The 24,314-nt window shown below is 33.4% G+C and overlaps 2 protein-coding genes across 3 annotated transcripts in view; one reads left to right on the forward strand and one right to left on the reverse strand.

The window, feature by feature from the left end:
* The window catches only part of LOC133176703 (oncostatin-M-specific receptor subunit beta-like), a 37,917-nt gene extending 25,697 nt beyond the window's left edge, over positions 1 to 12,220 (forward strand). Inside the window, exons 10-18 of one of the 2 annotated variants that reach the window (XM_061311772.1) lie at positions 132 to 298; positions 705 to 888; positions 1,295 to 1,453; positions 4,378 to 4,533; positions 5,187 to 5,274; positions 6,572 to 6,647; positions 6,880 to 6,918; positions 8,378 to 8,575; positions 8,879 to 12,220. In XM_061311772.1, the coding sequence (XP_061167756.1) occupies positions 132 to 298; positions 705 to 888; positions 1,295 to 1,453; positions 4,378 to 4,533; positions 5,187 to 5,274; positions 6,572 to 6,647; positions 6,880 to 6,918; positions 8,378 to 8,575; positions 8,879 to 9,805 (1,994 nt within the window). In that variant the 3' untranslated portion in view covers positions 9,806 to 12,220. The remainder of the gene's footprint in view (positions 1 to 131; positions 299 to 704; positions 889 to 1,294; positions 1,454 to 4,377; positions 4,534 to 5,186; positions 5,275 to 6,571; positions 6,648 to 6,879; positions 6,919 to 8,377; positions 8,576 to 8,878) is intronic. The other variant, XM_061311773.1, reaches the window with a different exon arrangement.
* Positions 12,221 to 13,629: 1,409 nt separating this feature from the next.
* Positions 13,630 to 22,039, reverse strand: LOC133176833 (mitochondrial import inner membrane translocase subunit Tim29-like). Its single transcript, XM_061311900.1, has 2 exons — positions 21,826 to 22,039; positions 13,630 to 14,808 (listed from the first exon to the last, which is right to left on the reverse strand). The coding sequence occupies exons 1-2, from the start codon at positions 21,905 to 21,907 to the stop codon at positions 14,285 to 14,287; spliced, it is 606 nt and encodes a 201-aa protein (XP_061167884.1). The 5' UTR covers positions 21,908 to 22,039; the 3' UTR covers positions 13,630 to 14,284.
* Positions 22,040 to 24,314: the final 2,275 nt, after the last annotated feature.

Below are 24,314 nucleotides of genomic sequence, written 5' to 3' on the forward strand. Positions count from 1 at the left end.
AAATATGTACGAGTATTTTGATGAAATTAGCACTTGTATATTGCATAAAAGGAAGCCTTATAGAAATCCAAATTCTTTTTCTGTCTTTTTTTTATATGGCTTAAGAAAAGATGCTTTCTTGTTACTTGTAGAACCTGAGCATCCAGATGAGTTTTTGGTAGAACGGTCCAATATTGATTCAGACAAGGAGCAGATTGATATCAGCTGGCAGCATCCCTCTTCTCTAGGCCCCGCCACCCAAATTATGTCATATACCCTGTTCTGGTGCCGAGGGGCGCACCTCATCCAAAACTGTCAGGTGAGAAGCAAGGAAATAATCAGTTTTTAATTTTATGCCAATTAACTATTACAATTTGAAAAAGAAACATAAAATTTGTAAATTCTGACTGGGTCTCTTAACTGGAATTTGAAAACTCCATAAATAGAGTCAGAATACAAATTTTGAGTGAAGACTACTGGTAGGTCAGAACATTTTCTCCTGACTACTTTCATTCATTTCCATGACTGATATGTTGAACTGATACAACTGAAAACCAGCCTTTGAAGAATCATGGATATTTTCAAGGTCAAAAATTGTAGCTGGCTTTGTTTTTTTTGCTAAAGTATCTGCCCACTGAACTGAAGGTCAGGGTATGAGTTTGGTTTACGTCTCAACATTTTCTTGTTTCTGTTTACAATAAACAAAGTTTTTATCTTCATTTCAGGAACCTATCAGCTGGAAGACTTTGCATCCCAATAATACACGTCACACAATTCAAGTAGACAAAAAGTCTGTGCATAATATGTTGTTTGGGATTTCTGTGGAAGTCAGGTCTCCTGGCTCTAGTTCTCCTAACTGGACAAGTTCTGGGATTAAATGGAATAACTGCATCTATGAGAAAAATGGCAGTAAGTATTTTAAAATTCTTACAATACAAGTATATCTTCAGATATTGTTCATGGAAAGTTGGACTCTTGAAATCAGTTTTTCCAGTGATTTAACGTTCTTGGTTCCCATTGCTTTTATTGTTTTATTAAGGAGTTTTTAAAGGCAAATGATTATTTTGATATACATGTACATTGATGTGATGTAAAATTTTCATGAAATAGATCTATTTCTAAAATATAACCCACTCAAACTCCAACCTTAAACCCCCAATCCCCTTCCCCCCTCTCTCAAATTCACCTTTATAAAGAAATGCCTTATAAGAAATTTGAACTAGTCTTTCAAAAGATCAGAAGGCCATCTGACAGGATTTAATAGTTTTGCACAGATATAGGCAATTGCAGCTTTACCAAAACCATTTTATTTCAGAACCACTAATAGCCCCTAAGAATTTTCATCTGTCTCCATACAGTCCTGAGACCAGTATAAAAGTAGAGTGGGACCCATTTCAGTGTCATGAGACTGCTGGTTATATTAGGAAATACAAGATAAACTACTGCATGGCTGAAACATCGGGAAACTGTACAGGTAAAACTTGTAATTTTTTTTACCAGAGTAAATCATTTTTAGCTCACCTGAGGTGAAGGCTCAGGTGAGCTTTCCTGATCAAAATTTGTTGGTGGCGGCATTGTAAACTTTTCACATTTTCATCTTCTTTTCTGGAACAGCTGGGCCAATTTCAACCAAACTTGTCTCAAAGCATCCTTGGGTGAAGGGGATTTAAAGTTGTTCAAATGAAGGGCCACACCTTTTTCAAGGGGAGATAATTAGTGCAAATTTAATGGCATCTTTCAAAAATCTTCTTCTCAAGAACTATTGGGCCAGAATGCTTCATTACAGAGTGTTCATGTAAATTTGTTCAAATCATGACTCCCAGGGGTTGGGTGGGTTATACAATGGACGATCAAATTTTGACATAGGATTACAGGGATGGGCACGATTACTGAAAAATGTAATCGATTAATAATCGATTACTTAGAGGAATTTTGTGTAATCGATTATTAATCGATTACACTCATTTTTGTCCTGTAATCGATTGTAATCGATTACTTTGGACGATGTAATCGATTAATAATCGATTACTTCCAAGTTTTTATTCCTTCAAATATCAAAGCAATATTTAAATGGTAAATGTTGATTCCACTGAAGTTTGAATGTGTTCCTGCAATTTCGGTGCAGATTCTTTTAAGGTTTTATTCTGGCTAACGTTCTCACTAAATGCCCAAATGAGGGATTCTCTACCATGGAAAATGGAGACATGATTCCTACAATAAAATATGCCAAGGAATTAATTATTCCTTTCAACCTTGGATCTGAATCTCCATATTTATTAACTTGTTGCAAAAATTATTTAATATTTTATTGCGAATTACTTTATTAGAAGTATTTGGGCTATCCGTATGTTGACAGTACACATTAAACATTCCTGTACGTGTCTTTTAAAAAAAAAAGTAAGTAAATTAGAACTCTTAGTTAATAAACAAGTAAATTAAATGCGTCTTTTAGTAATTAAACTAATAGCACAATTTCATTCTGTATTGAAATAAGTGTTTTGAGAGCTATTAATTGTTTTAATAATTCTTCAATGGAATGAAAGTTAAATGCTAGGTAGTTCACAGTTTACACCTCATTATCTGCAAATCAGGGATGTCTCAGTCAATTAATTAGCCAAGTTAAGCAAACACAGTGACACACTCCCTCTCTTACTGACACTTGTAACCTACATGTATCACTGATATGAAAGCAACCTTACAATTTTGAATGAAGACTTGAGAATGCCTTTGCAAATTTTAAAGTTACTAAAACACAAGTTTGAAGTTGTTTAAACATTTTCAGATATGAATAAGTATTTCCATCTTCTTTTTTTTCGAGTACAATGTAGTTTATTTACCAAATTATTTATATTTAATACAGCACTTAAACCTGTTTTAAAATTTGCCATTTATAATTTTCTATTACAAGACAAAGTTTTTCAACATCTGAAATATGAAAAAGGACATGAAGCAAGAGGACAGTGGGTCAAATGTAAAATGCACACGAAAAATCTGTATATGTTATTAATAAATAGTTGAAATACACTTCTGAATTATTTAATACTAGACCAGTACGTCTATAATGCAAACTTTATTGAGAACATTATTAAACTTATGATAATAAAAGTTAGGAAATCCTAACATTACACTAGGTGGTTTATATTTGATATTTATGTGTGACTGACTGGAAATAATTCTCCAAAATAACATCCATTATGTATAAAATAATCGAAAGTAATCGAAAAAGTAATTATAATTACATTGAAAATTTTAGCTGTAATCGATTAAATTACGATTACAAGTAATCGAAAATCTCTTCGATTACAGATTACTGTCGATTACTTGAAAAAAAGTAATCATTACAATCGATTACGATTACCCCATTCCTATGATAGGAATATATAGGAAAAATCTTTTAAAATCTTCTCAAGAACCACTTGGCCAGAAAAGATGAAATTAACTGTATATACTCGCCTATAAGTCAGTTTTTTGGGAGTTGAATTTTGGACCAAAACTCTTTGTCCGACTTATAGGCGAGTTATAAAAAAATTAGTATTTTAGAGGGTCAATCCCTCTAATATAAGCTTAAAAAATACAATCAACTTATATGCGGACCGACTTATAGGCGAGTATATACGGTATGTGAAAGCTTCATAACACAATGTTGATGTAAGTTTGTTCAAAACATGACCCCTGGGGGTAGGGTGGTTTTACAATGGGCAATCAGTTTTATAGGAAAAATCTTCTCAAGAACCACTGGGTCAGAAGAGTTGAAACTTGTGTAAAAGCTTCATTACATAGTGTAGATGTCCATTCAAATCAAGACACCCCCCCCCCCCCCACTGGAGGTAGGGTGATGGGGCTGCAGTGGGCATTCAAATTTTACATAGGATATGTAGGAAACAATCTTTAAAAACCTTCTTCTCAAGAACAGCAGAGGCATGATTAACAATATTGATACTGATGCATCCCCTGCATCCTCAAAGTAGTGTAGATTCAAATTTGTTCAAATCATGACTCCTAGGGATATGGTGGGGGCACAATGGACGAGGAATATAGAGGGAATAAATTTGCTGATAAACAGCATGCAGGTCCATAATGACTCAGGTGAGCATTGTGACTCATGAGCTTCCTTTTTTTCATCTGACGATCAGCACTGCTGATGACTTTATTTTCACCTTTTTGCTTAAAAATATATACATGTACAACAATATTTTTTAAGCAAACAGAAATCAAATCATTGTTCAAGGTTTTACCGGTAAAGAAAATGGTATCATTTGTTTTGTATTCAATTTGTAGTAAGAGTTAGGTGATCAAAAATACATGTATAGAGTTCTTCAACCTATTTAGGCCAATGCTTATAATATAAAATGTAATAAAAAATAAATTCAAGTTTAATAATTTCTGTTTATTGTATAGGAGACATATTCAATGTAACTGTGTTGGGTAAAGAACACTCTACAGTTGTTCATGATCTAGAACCTGGATCCACCTACAGATTTCTGATGGTAGCTGAAGCAGAGGGTGGGTTTGGACCAAGCACAGACCCAGTGTATACTACTATTCCTATAGCAGGTCTGTTATCATGCAAGATTATGACTTTTTTCCTGTGGCATTGACCTTTGCTATGACCTTAGCCCCACATTTCTCAGCTCCGTAAAGCAAATTCAAAGCATGATATTCATATTTTCTTGTCTTGTTTATTAATTGTACAAGTGATTTTGAATTACAAGTTCAAAATTTTGTTTTGAAGTTTTTTATAAAAAAAAAAAGTTAAAAACTTGTAGAGATGATACATCATTGTATTTAAAATCATTCAGTGACATTTTCCTATGGTATATGGATGTCAGTCAAATTATATTTTTGTAACAACTGTGTATTTTTATGCCCCAGTAATCGAAGATTCGAGCACATATAGTTTTTGGTCTGTCCCTCTGTCTGTTTGACAAAAACTTGAACTTTGCCCATAACTTTTGAATGGTTGGTGCTAGGGCTTTCATATTTCACATGTGTATTCCTTGTGGCTAGATGTCAACCTTTCTTTGGGTGCCAACATGTGCACTTGACCTTGGAGTTTGACCTCCATTTGAAAATATTTAACCTTGTCCTTTAACTGCCATATGGGGGCATCAGTGTTTCACAAACACATCTTGATTTTCTCCTTATTTCAAAATGAAGAGAATGTTTAACAAACTGACTTAGGTTTAAACTTTAAAAATGTTTTGTAGTTTTGCAGACAGAGAAGATAGTGGTTATTATAAGCATAGTCCTGGCTGTGTTTGCATTAACCTTATGTGGAGTCATCATATGTATAAGGTCAGTCCATTTTAATGACCATTGAAATAAACTTACTATTACTTATAAACTTAATGATTACCTTTACCAGTGATGGCCTGGGCCCTGTTTTACAAAAGAAATTATGACTAGGACCAAAATCTACTTTTGCAATTTTTTATGCCACACCACATGGCCGGGGCATATAGAGTTTTTTATGTCCATCTTTGCCCTTCCATCCTTCTGTCCTCCAAATGCTCTTTGCATTTACCTCAGTTCAAAGCTCAGTTTCAAAGAAACTATGCAAGATATTTTTATCAAACTTCATATGCTGATACATATTGATGAGAGCTATTCAACTGCATCAACATTTTTTTACCTTTTATTTGACCTTGACATCACTTTTCTTAAATAAGTTTTAGCTCAGTTTTTAAGAAACCTGTGATTCAAGATATTTTATCAAACTTCATTTACTGATACATACTGATACAACTGCATCAATATTTTTTGACTTTGACCTTTCCTTTGACCTTGACCTCACTTTTCTATAATTAGTGTTTAGCTCACTTTTAAAGAAACCATTCAAGTTAGTGTAATTAAATTTCATATACTAATACATACTGATGTAAGCTTTTCAACTATATCAACATTTTTTGACCTTAAGGTTTCTTTTGACTTTGACCTCACATTTCATAAAATTAGTGTTTAGGTCAGTTTTCAATAAACCATGCTGATATGTGTTAGTGAGAGCTATTCAACTGCATAAAAAAAAACTGTTGACCTTGACCTCTCCTGTGACCTTAACCTCACTTTTCTTAAATTTGCATTATGCTTAGTTTTAAAGAAACCATTTTAAAGATATTTTTATGTAAGCTTATGCACTTATTTATTTATCATCTATATCCAATTTTTTAGATTTCAATTTCAATTTTAAAGAAACTGTTCAAGATATTCTCATCAAACTTCATACACTAATACAAATTTTCAAGTTGCATTACTACCCTTGGTAGGGAATTCATGTCCTATGAACATATTTCTAGTTTTATTATTTATGTTGATTTTAATCTGCAGACAAAGAATCCAGTTATATAATTTTATATAAGTATGATTTCATAAGATTAATAAATTGGCACAATTTTAGAACTGTATTATATTTTTAGTCTTAGATGTGAGTTCTTTTGAAAAATTGGACCTTGGTTTTTAATACTTATGCAATGTATACAGTCATACAGTTATATTCCAGACTATTATGATGCACCAAATATAGAAAATTTAGAATCTGTGTACATGTATTACTTAGGAGTTCTCTGTATAACTAATTGTATTTATTTTTCATTAGGAGATGTTATCACACAGTAAAGAGTAATCTACAGCCGTATGATATTGTCATACCTAATGTTCCTCTCCCACCTGTGGTAAGATTCTCATCTCAGAACCTCAAATCTTTAATTTAAAGCCTGTATTTTTACTAATAACATTTTTATCATATCCAGAATTTAAAATTAACATATATTGTTGTAAATTTGTTTATTTATAATTTTAAAAGAGTCAATTTGAACCATTGATATAAAAACTATGGGAAAAGTATCCAAAATAATATGTAAGTTAATAGGAATACTGTTATAAACCTTTTTCCTTGGGATTTAGAAAGTCCCAGCTTCAATGCAAGAGAGCTCATTTCTGGAAGTGAGTAAAGCTCATTGCATGGTGCTTTACATAAACTGGGAATATTTATGGAGATGGCCATTATCTATTTTATGTTTACAAGTCTGTTGAAGAACCTTGGGTGAATGCATGTAAAAACCTATTTTCTCCCTTTATTCTCATGATTTTTCTTGGTGTTTTCATCAACCCATCAGAAAATTTAGTCTTTCTAATTAATATTTTTAATGTTAATATGCACAATCTTCAAATTACAAGAAGTCACATATTCTCCTTAAAATTTCTTTGCTGAAGTGTAATACATGGGAGAAAATAATTGTTGAACTGTGTGTGTGCTAAAAGAATCGATGTTGGAAATTTACTAGTCATATTTTTCCAGCTTTTATGTTAGAATACAGGTAACTGGTATGCACTGTTTAATATTTATCTGATTGAAGGTAATATTCCATGAGTAAATGTCATAAACCATATAAATCAATTTATCCTGCAACCACCGCTTGCATTGCATGACCAAATTAAGGTAACCCAACAAACCAAAGCTATATTCAGTCAATGCTGTAATATAGCTTCGTGCATTCTGATGTCTTTAAAAGCATTGTGACATCGTCTATGTTGCATTGTTTAAGCCATGGCATTATTATATAAGTCTCAACTGCAGATTGTTAAAAATAGCTCGTTTTGGAGTTCAGATGTAAAACTATGTTGCAGGATAAACAAAATACATGATAACAGTCTTGAAATATAAGCGATATTTGGACTCGGGTCGAAAATGTGATAGGGGGGCTCTGCAAGCCTTGCCCTCTATGACATTTTCTTACCCTCACCCATCGCTTATACTTTAAGACAGCTACCATGCATTTTATATGTATTTGCACTCTGTTTCATGTGGTTGTCAATTATGTAGCTATATATATATGTACAATATATATGTATGTATAAGCTGAATTGTTTGGGTTTCTCACCACTGTTAATAAAAGATGTAAGATGTGGTAAGTAAGTTTTATCGAATTTATTTTACAGGCTGATCTAGTCTGTCAGAAGTCTGATTAATAAAAATTAATACATGCTGAATCATCATGATATAACAGTTTTTTCTGCATATCAGAATTTTTGCCAAAATATATCAAAACACTATTACGTGTATTAATTTGCATAGACCTAAAGTTTTGCGATTCTCCCAGTGGGTTTATTAGTTTTCTATGTAATCTATATGCTTAAGAACTGGTGAAATATTTATGCAGACTTATTTTGTGCAATCTAAAAATGCTTGTAAAGAAAGTGAAAATTAGATTATCATTAAAAATACCCATTTTACGATAATCCAGTATTGTGCAGAACCAGTCTTTGAAGATGTACATATCTTCATACATTTTTTGTTTGATATTCACACTCTTTTTACATCTCTTTATACAAAAGAGACTTTATAATTATAAAGCTGCACGTATAAAATGAAAACATCAGTGGTTGTCTTTTTTATCTACAGCCTGACTTTCCAGTTCCATTCATCCCCACAAAACCCTCACTGAAAAGTAAAGAGCCCCGCGATAAGGATGATGATGATGATGATGACAGCATTTACGCCAAAATCAATGAACCAGATTCCCGACCCTCCTCACCAGGAGATGGCGCTGCTAATGTTCCTCTTCTTATTAAGAGCAATGACAATAGCTCTCAAGTAAAGGTGAAATTTTCAAGACACAAAAAGTCAAAAATTGTGTTATCCTGGTTCTAGGACTTTTTTCTCTTTGACAGTGTTATATAAATTTCAAACATCTAGTGTTTAAATATATTATATAAATAAACTGCTTTTGCCTTTTGGTATTAGCTAAATTATTTATATGACTAAAATAAATTTCTCTTTATTAGCAATTATAGTGAATATAGTCATGTTCTTATTTTCCTTACATTGTGTTCCATGGCATCTGAGAATGGTTTTATCAAAGAAGATATCATTAAATACTCTAATGCTGCCTTTTTTTTGCAGGCACAAACATTTGATGATGGAGTCAATTTATTTAAAAATAATGTTTACCTGGCTGATTCTATTAGAAGTGGAGTAATGAACAGTGCTGAGACACTACTGTGTCGACTGCACCCGTCACATATTGCTATGTACTCTTACAATGGTGGGAAGCTCCTCCCTAAAGTCAAAAACATGGCACCTGAAGAAATGAATCCAATTTCCAAGAATCGAACAATTGACACAGCAGCCTTAGCTGCTTGTTCACCATATGGTTGTGTGGATGTGACTGGTAAAGCCTACTCTGAAAAAGACCTTTGTACACACAGTCTCACTCACAGTGTAGCACCAAGGACATGTGATTCTCATAATCTTACAAATGACTTGTCGGGTTCATCACTGGGTAGAAATGGTCATGTGATTAACAGTGCCACAGATGCAAGTGAAAACTACAACATACGATTGACTCTTGACCGACGAAAAAAGCCTGAAAACTTCACTGAAAATAATATTCCATTCAATTTGCACAATTCTTGTGTAGGAGATGAAAGGTTTCATGTAAATAACCTTGAGGACACTTTTGACATGAATGAATCAAATTACCTTCTAGATAGTAGCCAAAGCTACCCAATCACCTCTTACTGTAAAGCAGAACCTGACCCCAATTTGTTAATGGAACCAAAATTTTCAAATGACCTAAATATTCCCAGATCAGGAATGAGTGGATATGTGGACTACAATCAGTATAACATCCAGTCAGGTATTCCTCCAATGACTGACTATGTTACAACCAGTGCTAGTGAGAGACTCATGAGAAATTCAAAAGGATCTGGTAACCAGTTAAATGTGATGGCGGGTACCAGACCAGTGAGTGAAGTAATTACTGTACCGCCTCATTTCTATGGCTCTTTATCTCTCCTGGATGATGATGGTGAAGTGACAGAGCTTTAAATCTCTTTAATGAAGAGAATTAAGTTACTGAGCTTTAATCACCTTGCTCAATGATGATAGTTAAGATATAGGGCTTAATTCAAATCTCCTTGATCTGACAGTGGTGGTATTAAAGAGATTTTAATTTCATGAATAATGACATTGAGAATGTATAAATCTGGATGCTAATTTGACATTATGGAGCTTTATATTTCCTGATTGTGTCCAAGTTGCAAAGTTTATATCTGTATAGTGGAATACAAAGAAGTAACTTTTAATTTCTAAACAGTCGTGTCAAAAATCTAAAGAATGCAAATTAATGCATTGTCACATGAAAGTCCAAATTGTTTAAGTCTGGTAAAAACCTTGGCTTGTGTGGACATTGATTACTTCTTGTGTTTTCAGTATGATGGTACAGTTAGGCTACTAGATTATTGGATGTGCTACACCTTGATTCTTTACATTTGCAAATGATCGAATTACTATACAGTTTTATAAACTGGAGTGTCAATAAAGTATTCATATTAAGCTAATTAGTTTCTGCTAAAAAGTGGAAAAATTTCATAGCTAAAACATGAACTAATGTGCAATTGATATTATATTGTAATAATAATATATGCTGTATCAGTGTTTGTGGTAATTATAAATTGTTTCATATTTTGCATTAGATGCATTCCATATACATGTACATATATATTTCCCTTTTATGTTTCTACATTCTCTAGAATTTGAAGTGGTACAATGTGAAAAATTTATAATCACCAACAACTACTAGTAGTCTTGATGAGTCAGCCAAATTTTCAGATCAATGTAAAAATATTTTTTACTGTATAATTAGTTATTTTCCTGGGGTCAGATTTTAGAGGTTCAAGGAAAAAATTATTGGTTCATTTCAGGGGATTTATTTCAAGGTTCAAAAGCATTTAGTTGTTAATATTTTGTGGAGAACATGATGTATAAGTTTATTATACCATGAAAACATAAAAAATTAAACCCCAACGAAAATTGCATGTGATTTAACAGTAATTCAGTAACATTCTATGAATTGTATTTTACACGTTTGCATGATGTTATCATAAACTTTTCTTTAATTCCTTTGATATATACATATTTTTTGTTTGGGATTGTTCTTTTTAGCACTAAACTGTATTCACTGCCAAATTAGTGTGTACTCAACCTGAGTGATAAGGCATAATTTAAATTTCCTAGCTAGTAACAAGAATTTTGTTGATCTTCATATTCACAGTGTAAATTATTTTGTACATTTCAAAGTCTTCTTTTTTTTTCATTTCCAAATATATTTTTTTTAACGAATATATAATAATGTTATAATACATACTGTTTGAAGTGCTTATGTATCTATGTTTTTGCTTTGGGATTTTATTCTTTTGTGTTTTTCTCTCTGCTCTGCAACTTGTGTTTGTTGACAAAAACAACTGCATGATTAAGTGCTTAGGACTGGTTTAGATAATCCCGACAAAGATGCTTCATATTTGAGCTAGATTAAATGCTTATTGTAGTGCAGCAAGACTGGAGAGAAATCAGACATAACCTTTAATGAGAGCACTGCAATGCTATGTTTTAGCATCTTTCTCCATGTGTCTGAAAGTTGTGATATATTTAATTCAAATTTGCATAATACATGTATAAATAATGGTGCTTATTGTGGTTGTCTTGGTTTACTTTGATGACACATTTATGAAATTTTAAAATCTCCATGTAGAATGGTTACTGATACATATACCCTGTGTTTAACATCTTTGATTCCCAGGCGAAGCCAAATGGATTACTATTTACATTTTTATGTTTGTTAATCAAAAGTAATAAAGCCATTTCCTTGCACATTAACATTCATAGGGAAGGCATATTTTTCACTCATAAAACAATTTTGCAACTATTTCTAACATTTTTAAACAAAAATATTTTTATGTTTGCACCAAATATAAACTTTTTATGCAGTGAAATCATTGTATTATATTAAGTAAGTTCATAAGGTTATTATAATTTTTTATTTTAAGCAGTCTATCCAATCAAATTATCCTGAATGCTTATTAGGGTTCTTTAATCAGCTTAAAATTAGTGAGTTTTAGTGTAAATTAAATTGAATTAATGTACATGACATTTTATATACAGTTGAATCATTGTGCTTCATCATTCCATGACCAATGACTTGTAATTTAACACTGGTTGTGAACCCATATCATTGCTCAAATTGTATGATATCAAAACAATTTTTTCCAGGGTTTGCTGGCTTTTATTTGTATTATACCTGCATATATAATTTGTATTCAATAATTTATCACTTGTAAATTTTTTGGCAGCAAGATTTATGGATTTACAATATTGTCAAGTTTTGGTTTCAATTGACCAAATGATTTGTGAGTCTCACTGTTTTGTTTTACATTCCTGAATAAAGCATTTCCAATCTTTTGTAAATTAACTGTATAAATGGATGACAATAAGGTTTAAACCAAGTGTTGGCAGAAATATATATACAGATGCTGCCACCTAGTGTGAAGGATATACTGGGTTATTTTATTGTACAGTAAAACATGGATACAAAGAACACATTTATAATGAATTCACACTTACAGTAAAGTGATTTTCATTCCCTGTAGTTTTAAAACATATCATAAGCTTAACTGAGACTTAGGGTTAGTCATCGCAGTCTATTCGACTGATTAGGGTTAGTCTCGCACTCGTCCTCGATATCTAGGTTATAGTTCTTACACATTTTTTTGACCGATTAGGGTTAGTCTGGCACCTATCCGAGAGATTAGGGTTAGTCCTCGCATATAATATTTATTTCTGTATTTTCAAAAGATCTCGGCATGGCGCGGCATCGCAATTCGGTGCAGTAGTACTATGACATCACAAACATTAATTGTGTTCAGTACCATCGGACTTTGGCGTGTTAAACCATCGTGGTTCGGCGCAGACCATGGCACTTTGGCGTGACCATCGGACTTTGGAGTCCCATCGCACTTTGGAGTACTACATACATGTATTATATAATTATAGTCATACTATTATATAAAAGTTTTACCTAATGTTAATGAAGTTTCTCAGGAATCGGGCAACAAAAGGAAATTGGGGAGTATTTGAGGTCTCCATTACAATTAGAACTAGTTCTTATTTAAAATGAGAAGCAGGGTTGCTTGCCTACCGGAACCAGCACTGTAATTAGTTCACACCAGTACGTGTAATAATATTACCTCAACCTTCAGTGAATAGCAAAATACTCACAAGACTTCTTGTGTAACTTCCTATCAGACTAGACAGAAATATACTGCTTATAGTAGTTTATCCAATACTCAGTCTTTACAATGTATTTTAAACCTGTACATATACATGTACCTCTTATTCACTGAGGTAAAGATCTTTAATGTGAAGTTAGGGAACTGAAACCATTAACAGTGAATTTGTGCAAAGGGGCATGTGAATAAAAACATGAATCTGAAGTCTCTGACAAGACTGTAACTCTACTACTTTGCAGGGGTAGCCCAACGCCCGGGGCTAATCATTTTAAGACTCCGGCTAGCTAATTTAAATGTAACGATAGTCAGTCGGACTAGCGGAACAGAAAAAAAAATTCTCATCAGTTCAGTTTCTCTTTTCTAAGTAGACTGGTTTCTTTTGACTGAGAACTAGTTTAATTTGTTTCTGTCACCAAAGCATTTGAAACTTTAACTTAAGTTTTCATTTTGCATAGAAAAATTGTTGGGCTAGTTAGTTTGAGGTTTGGGCTAGTAATTTTTTACTGATTAGTAGCCCCTGGGCTAGTGGGATTTCCAGGAAAATTTCAACCCCTGCTTTGTACTTACAAATTAAGTGGAAGAGAAAAGTTGTCCTTTGGCTTGTAATACTTTATCATTTTATGTTTACAGAAATTACATCTCAAAATAATTTCTAAACTTGTGCCAAGTTTTACTGACTTTACTGAATTTGTACTAAGGCCATTCCAAGTTTTTTTCTCTGTTTAGTGTCCACCCATCTTTCAAAGACCTACCTACCTATTTGCAAAAAACACACAAGCCAAAAAATAAAACACACACCTTATATTAATAAAAATGACCTCATTCAAAGGATTTGATTTCATGAATCTATTTTTCTCATAGAAAATCAAGGTATTAAATGCTTAAAATATACATAATATGACATACTAGTGAGAAATATTTAAAGACCTTGACAAATTTCCAAAATTTTGACTAAAATAATCAATTTTAGGACTCCTGATTTTGTTTGTTTTTTCTGATATGGGGTGCCAAAAACCAAGGCACAAGCAGACGCTAAACATAGAAAAAACTTGGAATGGCCTAAAACTGTGGAGGAGTTAGTGTTCAAAGAATTTCTCTTTTAGTATCCATGGCAACAACATACATTGAAATCATAACTCTTCTACCAGATAGCAAAGAATTCGGTGTAACAGTAACAACGTTATTACATTGTAACCTTTTAATACAAAATAAAATTCATTAATGCAATTCAATAACAGTAATATTATTTCAGTTGTGAAAGTTTCAGAGGATTAACAGGCATTCCTTGTTCATTCCATTCCTGGGGATTAACATCATAGTCCTCCATGGCCTTTCGTAAATTCACAAAACGTCCCAGTATTCCCACTTCCACAATACTCTTATGGAAATCTTTCCAATGAGGTTTAATAAGCTTACATCTAGCTTCAAACAAATCAGACTCATGCGACATATTATCAAAATACACTAAAGAGAAGAACAAGAGACTGCGATACCTCAAGCGTCCATCTCGCTGTGCTTCCAACAGTGAACAAAGGTATCTGTCAGTGTTTACATTTCTAATTGGTTCACCTATCAATAGCATTTCATGAGCATCATCTAGAAGTTCCTGCTTAAAATCTCTTTCAGTTGGGTTTGTTTTGTACAGAAGTCCAAAAAATGACAAAAAGGAAATGTAAATGGAAGCTTTAACTGGGTTGTTCTTGCAGTCCTGAATGGTCTCTTGGGCAACTACCTTGTAGTCATTGTAGATATTATAAATATAGTTACCTGAAAACAAACAACACAACATATAATTTTTTTTTTACAATTTGACAATTTACATGTAAACAAGAGGCCCAAGAGCCTTAACAGTCACCAGAGTATGAAGATCCATACAATAGCAATATGAATAACAAAAGAAAAATTTTTTGATAGATCATAAGATGCAGTTGTGTTGTTCCAAAACAAGAGAAGAAGGGCATTCATGGATCATTAAAATATTTTGTCTTGCATTTATCAAATACTCAGAAAGTAGATCTATTTACTTGCTTGAGTGAGCCATTGTTAACTACCACAGTCACAAAACTTAAATCATGCCTTTGGTCTTTCTTGCTGTTTGAAAACATGTAATGTACAAAGATTAGGTATTTTTGTCTCATTTTTATATACCAATATGTATATTATTTACAAGTCTACTGACCATTAGAAAACTATGAAAGTTTTGTATTATACATTCAAAATTCTTGTATGATTTTTTCATTCTATTAACCTATATCAATTACATTATTTACAGTGATAATTTTATCATAGTTGAATAACAAAGGGGAATAACTTTTCAGAATTTCTCGGCATACAAATATCCCAACATGAACAATAGAGCCATGTCCAGCACCAGAACCCTTGACCAAGTGGTCAAAATTTCACATATATTGTAAAAAACACTCTTGTTCATTACAACTTTGTACTCTCTCTCCTAAATCCTCAGGAGCAGAAAAGATTGTCTAAGAATTAAATCATCTATTCAAGATATATTTATCAAACTTCATATGCTGATAGATATTGATGAGAGATATTCAACTGCATCAATATTTTTTATCTTGACCTTTCCTTTGACATTGACCTCACTTTTCTTAAATTATTGTTTAGCTCATTTTAAAGAAACCATTCAAGATATTTTTATCAAACTTCATATGCTGATACATATTGATGTTAGCTTTTCAACTGCATCGAATGGTTTATTTAAAACTGACCTAAACACTTATTTAAGAAAATTGGGGTCAAGATCAAAGGAAATGTCAAGGTCAAAAATGTTGATGCAGTTGAAAAGCTAACATCAAGATAATTTTTATCAAACTTCAAATGCTGATACATACTGATGAGAGCTATCAACATGTTTTGACCTTGACTTTTACTTTGACCTTGACCTCACTTTTCTTATATAAGTGTTAATAGCTCAGTTTTAAATAAACCATTCAGGATAGTGTTATCAAACTTCATATGCTGATACATACTAAAGTAAGCTATTCAACTGCATTAATATTTTTTACCTTTCCTTTGACCTTGACCTCACTTTTCTTAAATTATTGTTAAGCTCAGTTTTAAAGATATCATTCAAGATATTTTTATCAAACTTCATATGCTGATACATACTGATGTAAGATTTCCAACTGCATCAACATTTTTGACCCCAACCTTTCCTTTCACCTTGCCCTCACTTTTTTAAATTAGTGTTTAGCTCAGTTTTAAATAAACCATTCAAGATATTTTTATCAAACTTAATAAGCTGCAGATACATATTAGTAAGAGCTATTCAACTGCATCAAAAGCTTTAGACCTTGACCTTTCCTGTGACCTTGACCTCACTTTCCTTTAATTTGCATTTTGCTTAATTTTAAAGAAATCATTTAAGATATTTTTATGTAAGCTAATGCACTTATACATAATTTGGTGAGAATTTATCATCTATGTCCAATTTCTTAGATTTCAATTTCAATTTTAAAGAAACTATTCAAGATATTCTCATCAAACTTCATACACTAATACAAGTTTTCATGTTGCATTACTAATATACATTCGGCGGGGTATTCATGTCCTCCACATATTTCTAGTTTTTATAAAAGCTTTTGTTTTCAGTATATATCCTCCGCATATATCTTCCAAGTGTTTTTCCCCTGGAGTTGAAGAGTACCAATACTTCAAGGAACTGTGTGCTACATTTTAATGTCTATATATGCTGTTGTAAACTTCTAAAACAAGTTTGGATAAATAAAACATCTTGAATATATGTTTAGTAATTTTTGTATATTTTTCTTTGAATTATACAAAAATTTTCATCAATTGATATCTTTTCAAAACCACTACATGGTAATGCATGCTGATTTTTTGTCTACGAACATCTGATGACACTATAATCTTAAATTAAGAAAATCTTGAAAAATTATCAGTACGTAAGGTACGTTGCATATGTCCTTAATTTAGCTATTCACAATAGCCTGATTTAGATGTTATCATACTTTAATATTTCTTGAATGTGCAATCTTTCAGCAAGTAAAAAAAACTCGCACTTTGTTTCAGTGAAATTTTTTAACCTTGAACTAGCTGTTCTGAAAACAAAAGTGAAAAAATCACTCATCAAGTTGCATCTCCCTTAGACTTTGCACTCAGTGGGGTTATATATTAAGCTATTTATTTATGACCACTAGGGCTGCACAATAATATCAACATTCCGGTACATTGTATATTGCGATTCGTTAACAAAAAATATCGTATTGTGATGCATTTTTCCTGTACTCATATACCGGCAAAATGCTTGGGCTTTAGATTTATGAAGTAATATGTGAAATTTAATGTCAGAAATGTTCTCAATCATGCCAAACAGTACCAAACGGTAAAGGTTTCTGTTGGGTGTTAGCATTTTGTTGCCAAACTGTAGTGAAATCAACTAGAACTTTTTTGTTACAACGTATTTATAAAAGTTTTATATACACTCTGCTAAAAAAGTCTGCATATAAATGAAGGTTAATAAAATAAGAAAAACGCAATAAAAATATTGCAATACATATCACAATGCAGTTCCAAATATTGCAATATGAAATTCCCCACCGATACCCAGCCCTAATGACCACACAATAACTTCTTGAATGAAATTATAAAGGAGGTCAATTGTGATCAACAGGATAATAATACTTCAGCACAATTTGAAGTAATCATAATTATGCATCACTGCACACAAGGTGTATACAGTAACAAGCAATGGAAATATATCTTTTGCCTAAATGTGTCCAAAAGCAGCAAAGTTTAAACAATGTTTGATTTAGATTGCTTTTTTAAATTTAAAATGTAAATAGTACAAATGAGTAGTCACATACTTGTGACTTTTTTATTTCTTAATAATTTAATTCTGCTTGTAACACGCCATTTGATTGGATAAAAAAATTTACTTTATATCATATAAATTGGGTTGCTTATGTCACAATGACTTGCGTCAAAAATGTATCGCTGCGCATGGCGTTACATTTAAATCTAATGCAATTTGAAGTGATTTTTTAAGGGCAGTCATTTTTTTTCTTACACTAAATGAATGAAAATTAAATTATAAGGAATGAATTTAATAGCTACCTAGTTTATACGGTATAAAATGGGTTGGAACAGTTTACACTTTTTATAAACTGCTTTGCGGTTTATAAAGTGTAAACTGCCCCACCCAACTTTATACCGTATAAATTGGGTAGCTATTAAAATCATTCCTTAATTTCAAAACAAGAGGCCCATGGGCCACATCGCTCACCTGAGCACACTGGCTAGACTAAGGCACAAATCAGTTCAGTAATGAACGGGGGGGGGGGGGGGGGGGGGGGGGGGCTTGAATTTTAAACTACTGATGATGCTTTCATGTCAATATAACAAATGAATTTGTTGTACTTGAGAAGATTTTAAAAGAATTTTCCCATTTATTCCTTTGTAAAAATTTGATCCCCCATTGTAGCTCCTCCCTGTCTCAGGGGTCATCATTTGAACAAACTTGAATCTACATTACCCTAGGATGCTTCCATATCAATAAGACTAACATAGCTTTTCTGTTCTTGAGAAGAAATTTTTTTTTCTATATGTTCTTATGTAAAACTTTCGATCCCCCATTGGGCCCCACCTTACCCCCGGGGGTCATCATTTGAACAAAATTGAATCTACACTACCTGAGGATGCTTCCATATAAATTTGACTCATCATGGCTTTTCTGTTCTTGAGAAGAAGATTTTTCCTATATATTTCTATGTAAAACTTGATCCTCCATTGTGGCCCCGCCCTACCCCCGGGAGCCATGATTTGAACAAAATTGAATCTACACTTCCTGAGGATGCTTCCATATAAATATGACTCTTCATGGCTTTACTGTTCTTGAGAAGAAGATTTTTAAAGATTTTTCCTATATATTTCTAAGTAAAATTTAGATCCTTCATTATGGCCCCGCCCTACCCCGGGGGGTCAAGATTTGAACAAACTTGAATCTACACTACCTGAGGATGCTTCCGTATAAATATGACTCTTCATGGCTTTACTGTTCTTGAGAAGAAGATTTTTAAAGATTTTCCTATATATTTCTATGTAAAATTTTGATCCTCCATTGTGGCCCCGCCCTACCCCCGGGGGTCATGATTTGAACAAAATTGAATCTACACTTCCTGAGGATGCTTCCATATAAATATGGCTCTTCATGGCTTTACTGTTCTTGAGAAGAAGATTTTTAAAGATTTTTCCTATATATTTCTATGTAAAACTTTGATCCTCCATTGTGGCCCCGCCCTACCCCCGGGGGTCATGATTTGAACAAACTTGAATCTACACATCCTGAGGATGCATCCATATAAATATGACTCTTCATGGCTTTACTGTTCTTGAGAAGAAGATTTTTAAAGATTTTTCCTATATATTTCTATGTAAAACTTTGATCCTCCATTGTGGCCCCGCCCTACCCCCGGGAGCCATGATTTGAACAAACTTGAATCTACACTACCTGGGGATGCTTCCATATAAATATTACTCTTCATGGCTTTACTGTTCTTGAGAAGAAGATTTTTAAGGATTTTTCCTATATATTTCTATGTAAAACTTTGATCCTCCATTGTGGCCCCGCCCTACCCCCGGGGGTCATGATTTGAACAAACTTGAATCTACACTACCTGGGGATGCTTCCATATGAGTTTCATCTTTCCTGGCCCTGTGGTTCTTGAGAAGAAGATTTTTTAAAGATGCTATTAATTTTTCACTAATTCTTAATTATCTCCCCTTGAAAGAGGGCGTGGCCCTTCATTTGAACAAACTTGAATCCCCTTCACCCAAGCATGCTTTGTGGCAAGTTTGGTTGAAATTGGCCCAGTGGTTCTGGAGAAGAAGTCGAAAATGTGAAAAGTTTACAGACAGACGGACAGACGGACAGACGGACTACAGACAAAATGTGATCAGAAAAGCTCACTTGAGCTTTCAGCTCAGGTGAGCTAAAAAATAGTGAAAAATTGTATTGAAATATGGCTTTAGCAAGCTATTTTGAAAAGCTTAATGTAAAGCTATGTAGCTAGGGGTAGACTTTACTTTACCGGTCCCCAGATCCGCAAGATCCGCGCGCTCATTGCACTATGACGTAAGATTTACGTCACTCAACTGATTAGGATTGGTTTTGCACATTTTTCGACTGGTTAGGGTTAGTCTTGCACCAACCTGAAAGATTAGGGTTAGTCCTTGCATAAGTTTTCGACTGATTAGGGTTAGTCTCGCATATATCCGAAAGATTAGGGTTAGTCCTTCCACATGGGTTAGTCTAGCATGGTCTAGCATCCGCCTGGGAGATTTGAGTTAGTCCTCGCATACCATCCGAAAGATTAGGGTTAGAGTCTTGTTCTTTTAGATTAATTAAGAAATTCAGTTGCGTCTGTATTTTTTGCAAGATCTTAATTCAGCTTCAACGACATCTCGTTGGTTTGTTTACATGAAAAAAATGGAGGGGGACAATGTGGTAGTGTCAGATACATGGCTTCCTACTAGCTTGGGCTAGTGGGTTAACCCTTTAGCTCAATTGATAGAGCACTGGACTGGCAAGCCAGAGGCCTGGATTTAATCCCCAGCAGAGGCACATAAATGTCTCTGTTACATTTGGCGCCCACGTTGGGACCCAGGTGTTCTCTGGCGGGTGAAAGTGATTGCCCCCAGAACTTCGCCCCACAGGTGTCGGCACTCCAAAAGAGATGAGGACATCTCATTCTATGGAGGGGGACAATGTGGTAGTGTCAGATACATGGCTTCCTACTAGCTTGGGCTAGTGGGTTAACCCTTTAGCTCAATCGGTAGAGCACTGGACTGGCAAGCCAGAGGCCCTGGTTCAATCCCCAGCAGAGGCACATAAATGTCTCTGTTACATTAGTACAAAAGAAACGGCACAAAGTATGCGCCACGCGCGCTTCGTTCACAATTATGTTTTGTCTCCTAATTCACTGAATAAACAATATTTATTACTTTTTTTCAGAGAACGAGGTTAAAAACTTCGTTTAAAATCGAAGTTTTAAACTAAACTTTTGATGTAGAATTCGAATTTGGGGTCCAAAAGGCTTAAAACCTCAATTTTTCATTTTTTTTTCCATCGCTCACGTGAACTCATATATATTGAAGTCGCCTACGGCAACACTATATTTTAGCGCGTTTTTCTGGGGACCGGTAAAGTAAAGTCGTTCTAGCTATAGATTTATACATGTAGCTAAAGCAAGAGATTGTGCTGTCCTGCTTATCATCTCACTACAGTAAACACTTAATTAATTTGCAAACTTGAAACAAAGTGATGAAACATTTAACCTTAAAAAATTCCACAAAAAAAAGGATTTTGTTGCCCAAAAATATGACATGAGTCATGACATAACACAGGTTGTTATTTTCTCTATAGAGCAGTTGATGGCTCGTTTTAATACTCCCCATAAGGGGAGAGTATTAAAACGAGCCATCAACTTCTCAATAGACTTTGAATAGAGAATAAGGTTGTTAAACAGAGAACATGGAAAAAAAGAAAATATTTAAATTTAATTGAAACATAGCATGAAATGGGTCTAATGTATATTAACAGGAATAAAAATAAATAATAATATAAAGTATCTATATCTCTGATTTTGTTATACATAATTATGATCATCACTACAACATGTACACAAGAGACAATGTGTAAATCACAGAGGAAATTCGACTTAAGATCTACTATGTTAAAACAAATCGCTAAAAAAATAAAAGCTTAATAAAACGCAAACGACTTGTAAAAACGGGCATTCTTACCAATTTTCTCTATTTTCCCTCCTTTCCATTTATCTGGGAGTGTTGGTTTTACTCTCTGCAATAGTTTACCAACAGAGGCCATGCTGGTCGACTTTCAATGTCTCTCTATTGTTTTTGAAGGACTTGGGGTGTTCCGGATGATTCTAATGGCGGTATCTGGTCAACTCGGCTACAGATGATTCGGTCCCAGAGTATTTTTATTAGCTGATAATTAAATAAACCTTTACTTGATTTAAGCTTATTTTGCATTTCTGATCGTCCGTTTGTCTGTTCTGTCTGTCCGGACCTATTCACATTTTTGACATCTTCTCTAGAAACACAGCGAAAAAGCATCCTTTTCCAAGCGAAGATAATCATGATAATAAAAAAAATATTAAAAATTTGGCAATATATTTTTAAAAATCTTCTCAAGAACCACATGACCAAAAAAGAGAGAAATCATCTTTATAAGAGAAGATTCAAAATTTGTCAAATCAGTCGGGGTAGAGAAGGGACCACTATTGTTGCTCAAAGCTTTACATGGAAATATAAAGAAAAAAACCACAGGCACTTGTTCCTGTAATAAAAGTTTATCCCTTTAGTATAATATTTACATCCACTGAATATTATCTCTTTTTTAATGAAAACAACGGCCATTTATCAATACTCAAACATAGTGATTTTTTGCTATCAGGGAAGACGCAGTGGAAAATTCTCTCCCACTATTTTCTTCTACAATATAAATTTATCCGCAAAAACTCATATAATTATTATCTCTTTTCTGCGTAAACTGAGTCAAAACATTGCTCGCCGACTGAAAATCAATATGCTATGTACATGTACTAGTCTCGGGCATAAAGCAAAATATTAAAATTATTTACTACATTTCAAAAAATTAAACTTAATAGTGTTTAAATATTCTTCTTACATGTATTAGACAATTCTTTTCTTGATTAGCAGGGCCACACTAATATATATGTACAAACATTCCAAAGTTATATGGATTCAAGTTTTCTTCTTCTCGGAATCTCCAACTTATAAGACTCTGGGGTTAAGGCGAGGCTAAATCTGAATTTAAAGCTATATACATGGCGTATCTGAGCTAGAAAATAAAAATACGAGATTGAGTGTAGATGAACAAGATATTTTTATTTACGTTCAAATTAAAATTTTCACCGATTTTGAACTTGAATAACCCCACGTTTCTATAGTAAATTTACTTTAAACCGTGTCTGATATTTAAATGCGGAGTCGGTAAATAAATCGGTTATTGTTTTAAATTTCTAGTATCTATGAAACGCGATTGATTTAAATTGTGTAATTTACAGGAAAGTCCTATCTTTATATAAGGTAATAAAACAAATAGAAAGATCTTTTTAATTTTAGTTAGTCTGAACTTACCAAAAATACGCCATATATGACTTTAATTATACAGAATGTATGTATACAGGGAAAAAATCTTCGCAAAACAAGAGGAGAATCGCCACTTTGTTTGGATTCAATTTTGAATAAGTTATAAGCCCTTGGAACTATATGTATGGTGGGGCCACGAAATATGGACTACGTTTTTCATAGGAATAAGCAGGGAACAGATCTTTTCGAAAAATCTTTTAAAAACAGTAGGGCCAAGGTTTCTCAGGTGAGCGGAGTGAGCATACTCTCATTTGAGAAATAGAAAAGCATAGCCTACATCCATGTATTTATGTACATGTAGTCAGTACTTTTCCACTTCTCTAAAGAAAATACACTAAACAGTACTGAATTGCAATGTAAACTTTGCATTTCATAAATAATTACGTATTTTAAAAGCCTTTCTCATGAAATCGGATCTAGAAATTTTTCAAGGGGGGGGGGGGGTTGAAGAGGAAATGAGTTATTAAAAGTTAAACGACAACTTAATAGGAATACTACAGGGACGCAGTATCGTTTTTGAAAGTGGGCGGAACAGCCAGGGTAAATATCCTGGATTACCTGAAAAAAAAAATTGACCAAAAAAAGGAAAATAATTCTCCGACCCGAAAATCCCCTTTCTCCTCTGGGGTGGTGGTTGGGGGTGGGGTAGGTTTCTTTTTTCTTTTTTTTTTCTCAACCGAATTTTCTTCATACATGTACATTTCTACAAAGCCTTTCACCGAATATTTTCATTTTTTTTGTTACTAAACACAACAAATATTCGGAATTCTCTCTCTCTCTCTCTTTGCGAATTTAAAAGGGGGTTGCAACCCCCGTAACCCCCTCTAGATCCGCAACTGGAAATCATGGGTTTCGAAAGTAAATATATGCGTAAATTAAATGAATTGATTTTTAAAAAGTTAAGATGTCGCCTTTTTCCTATGATTTGTAAATTTCTGAGCTTTGTAAGCGCATACAGTTATTTAAAAAAAAAAGGAAAAGGACGCTTCTCTCCTGACCTTTTTACTACACACAGTCGAAAAGTGAAGAATAAGAGAAGCAGGAAGAATATCAGTACTATTTGACTTCTGGTAAAGTCACAAAAGTGTTGACAATAT

This window comes from Saccostrea echinata, unplaced genomic scaffold (assembly GCF_033153115.1).
Source record: "Saccostrea echinata isolate AGI-Se365-2 ecotype Australia unplaced genomic scaffold, CSIRO_AGI_Sech_v1 ptg000081l, whole genome shotgun sequence".
In the NCBI taxonomy this organism is placed as follows: domain Eukaryota; kingdom Metazoa; phylum Mollusca; class Bivalvia; order Ostreida; family Ostreidae; genus Saccostrea; species Saccostrea echinata.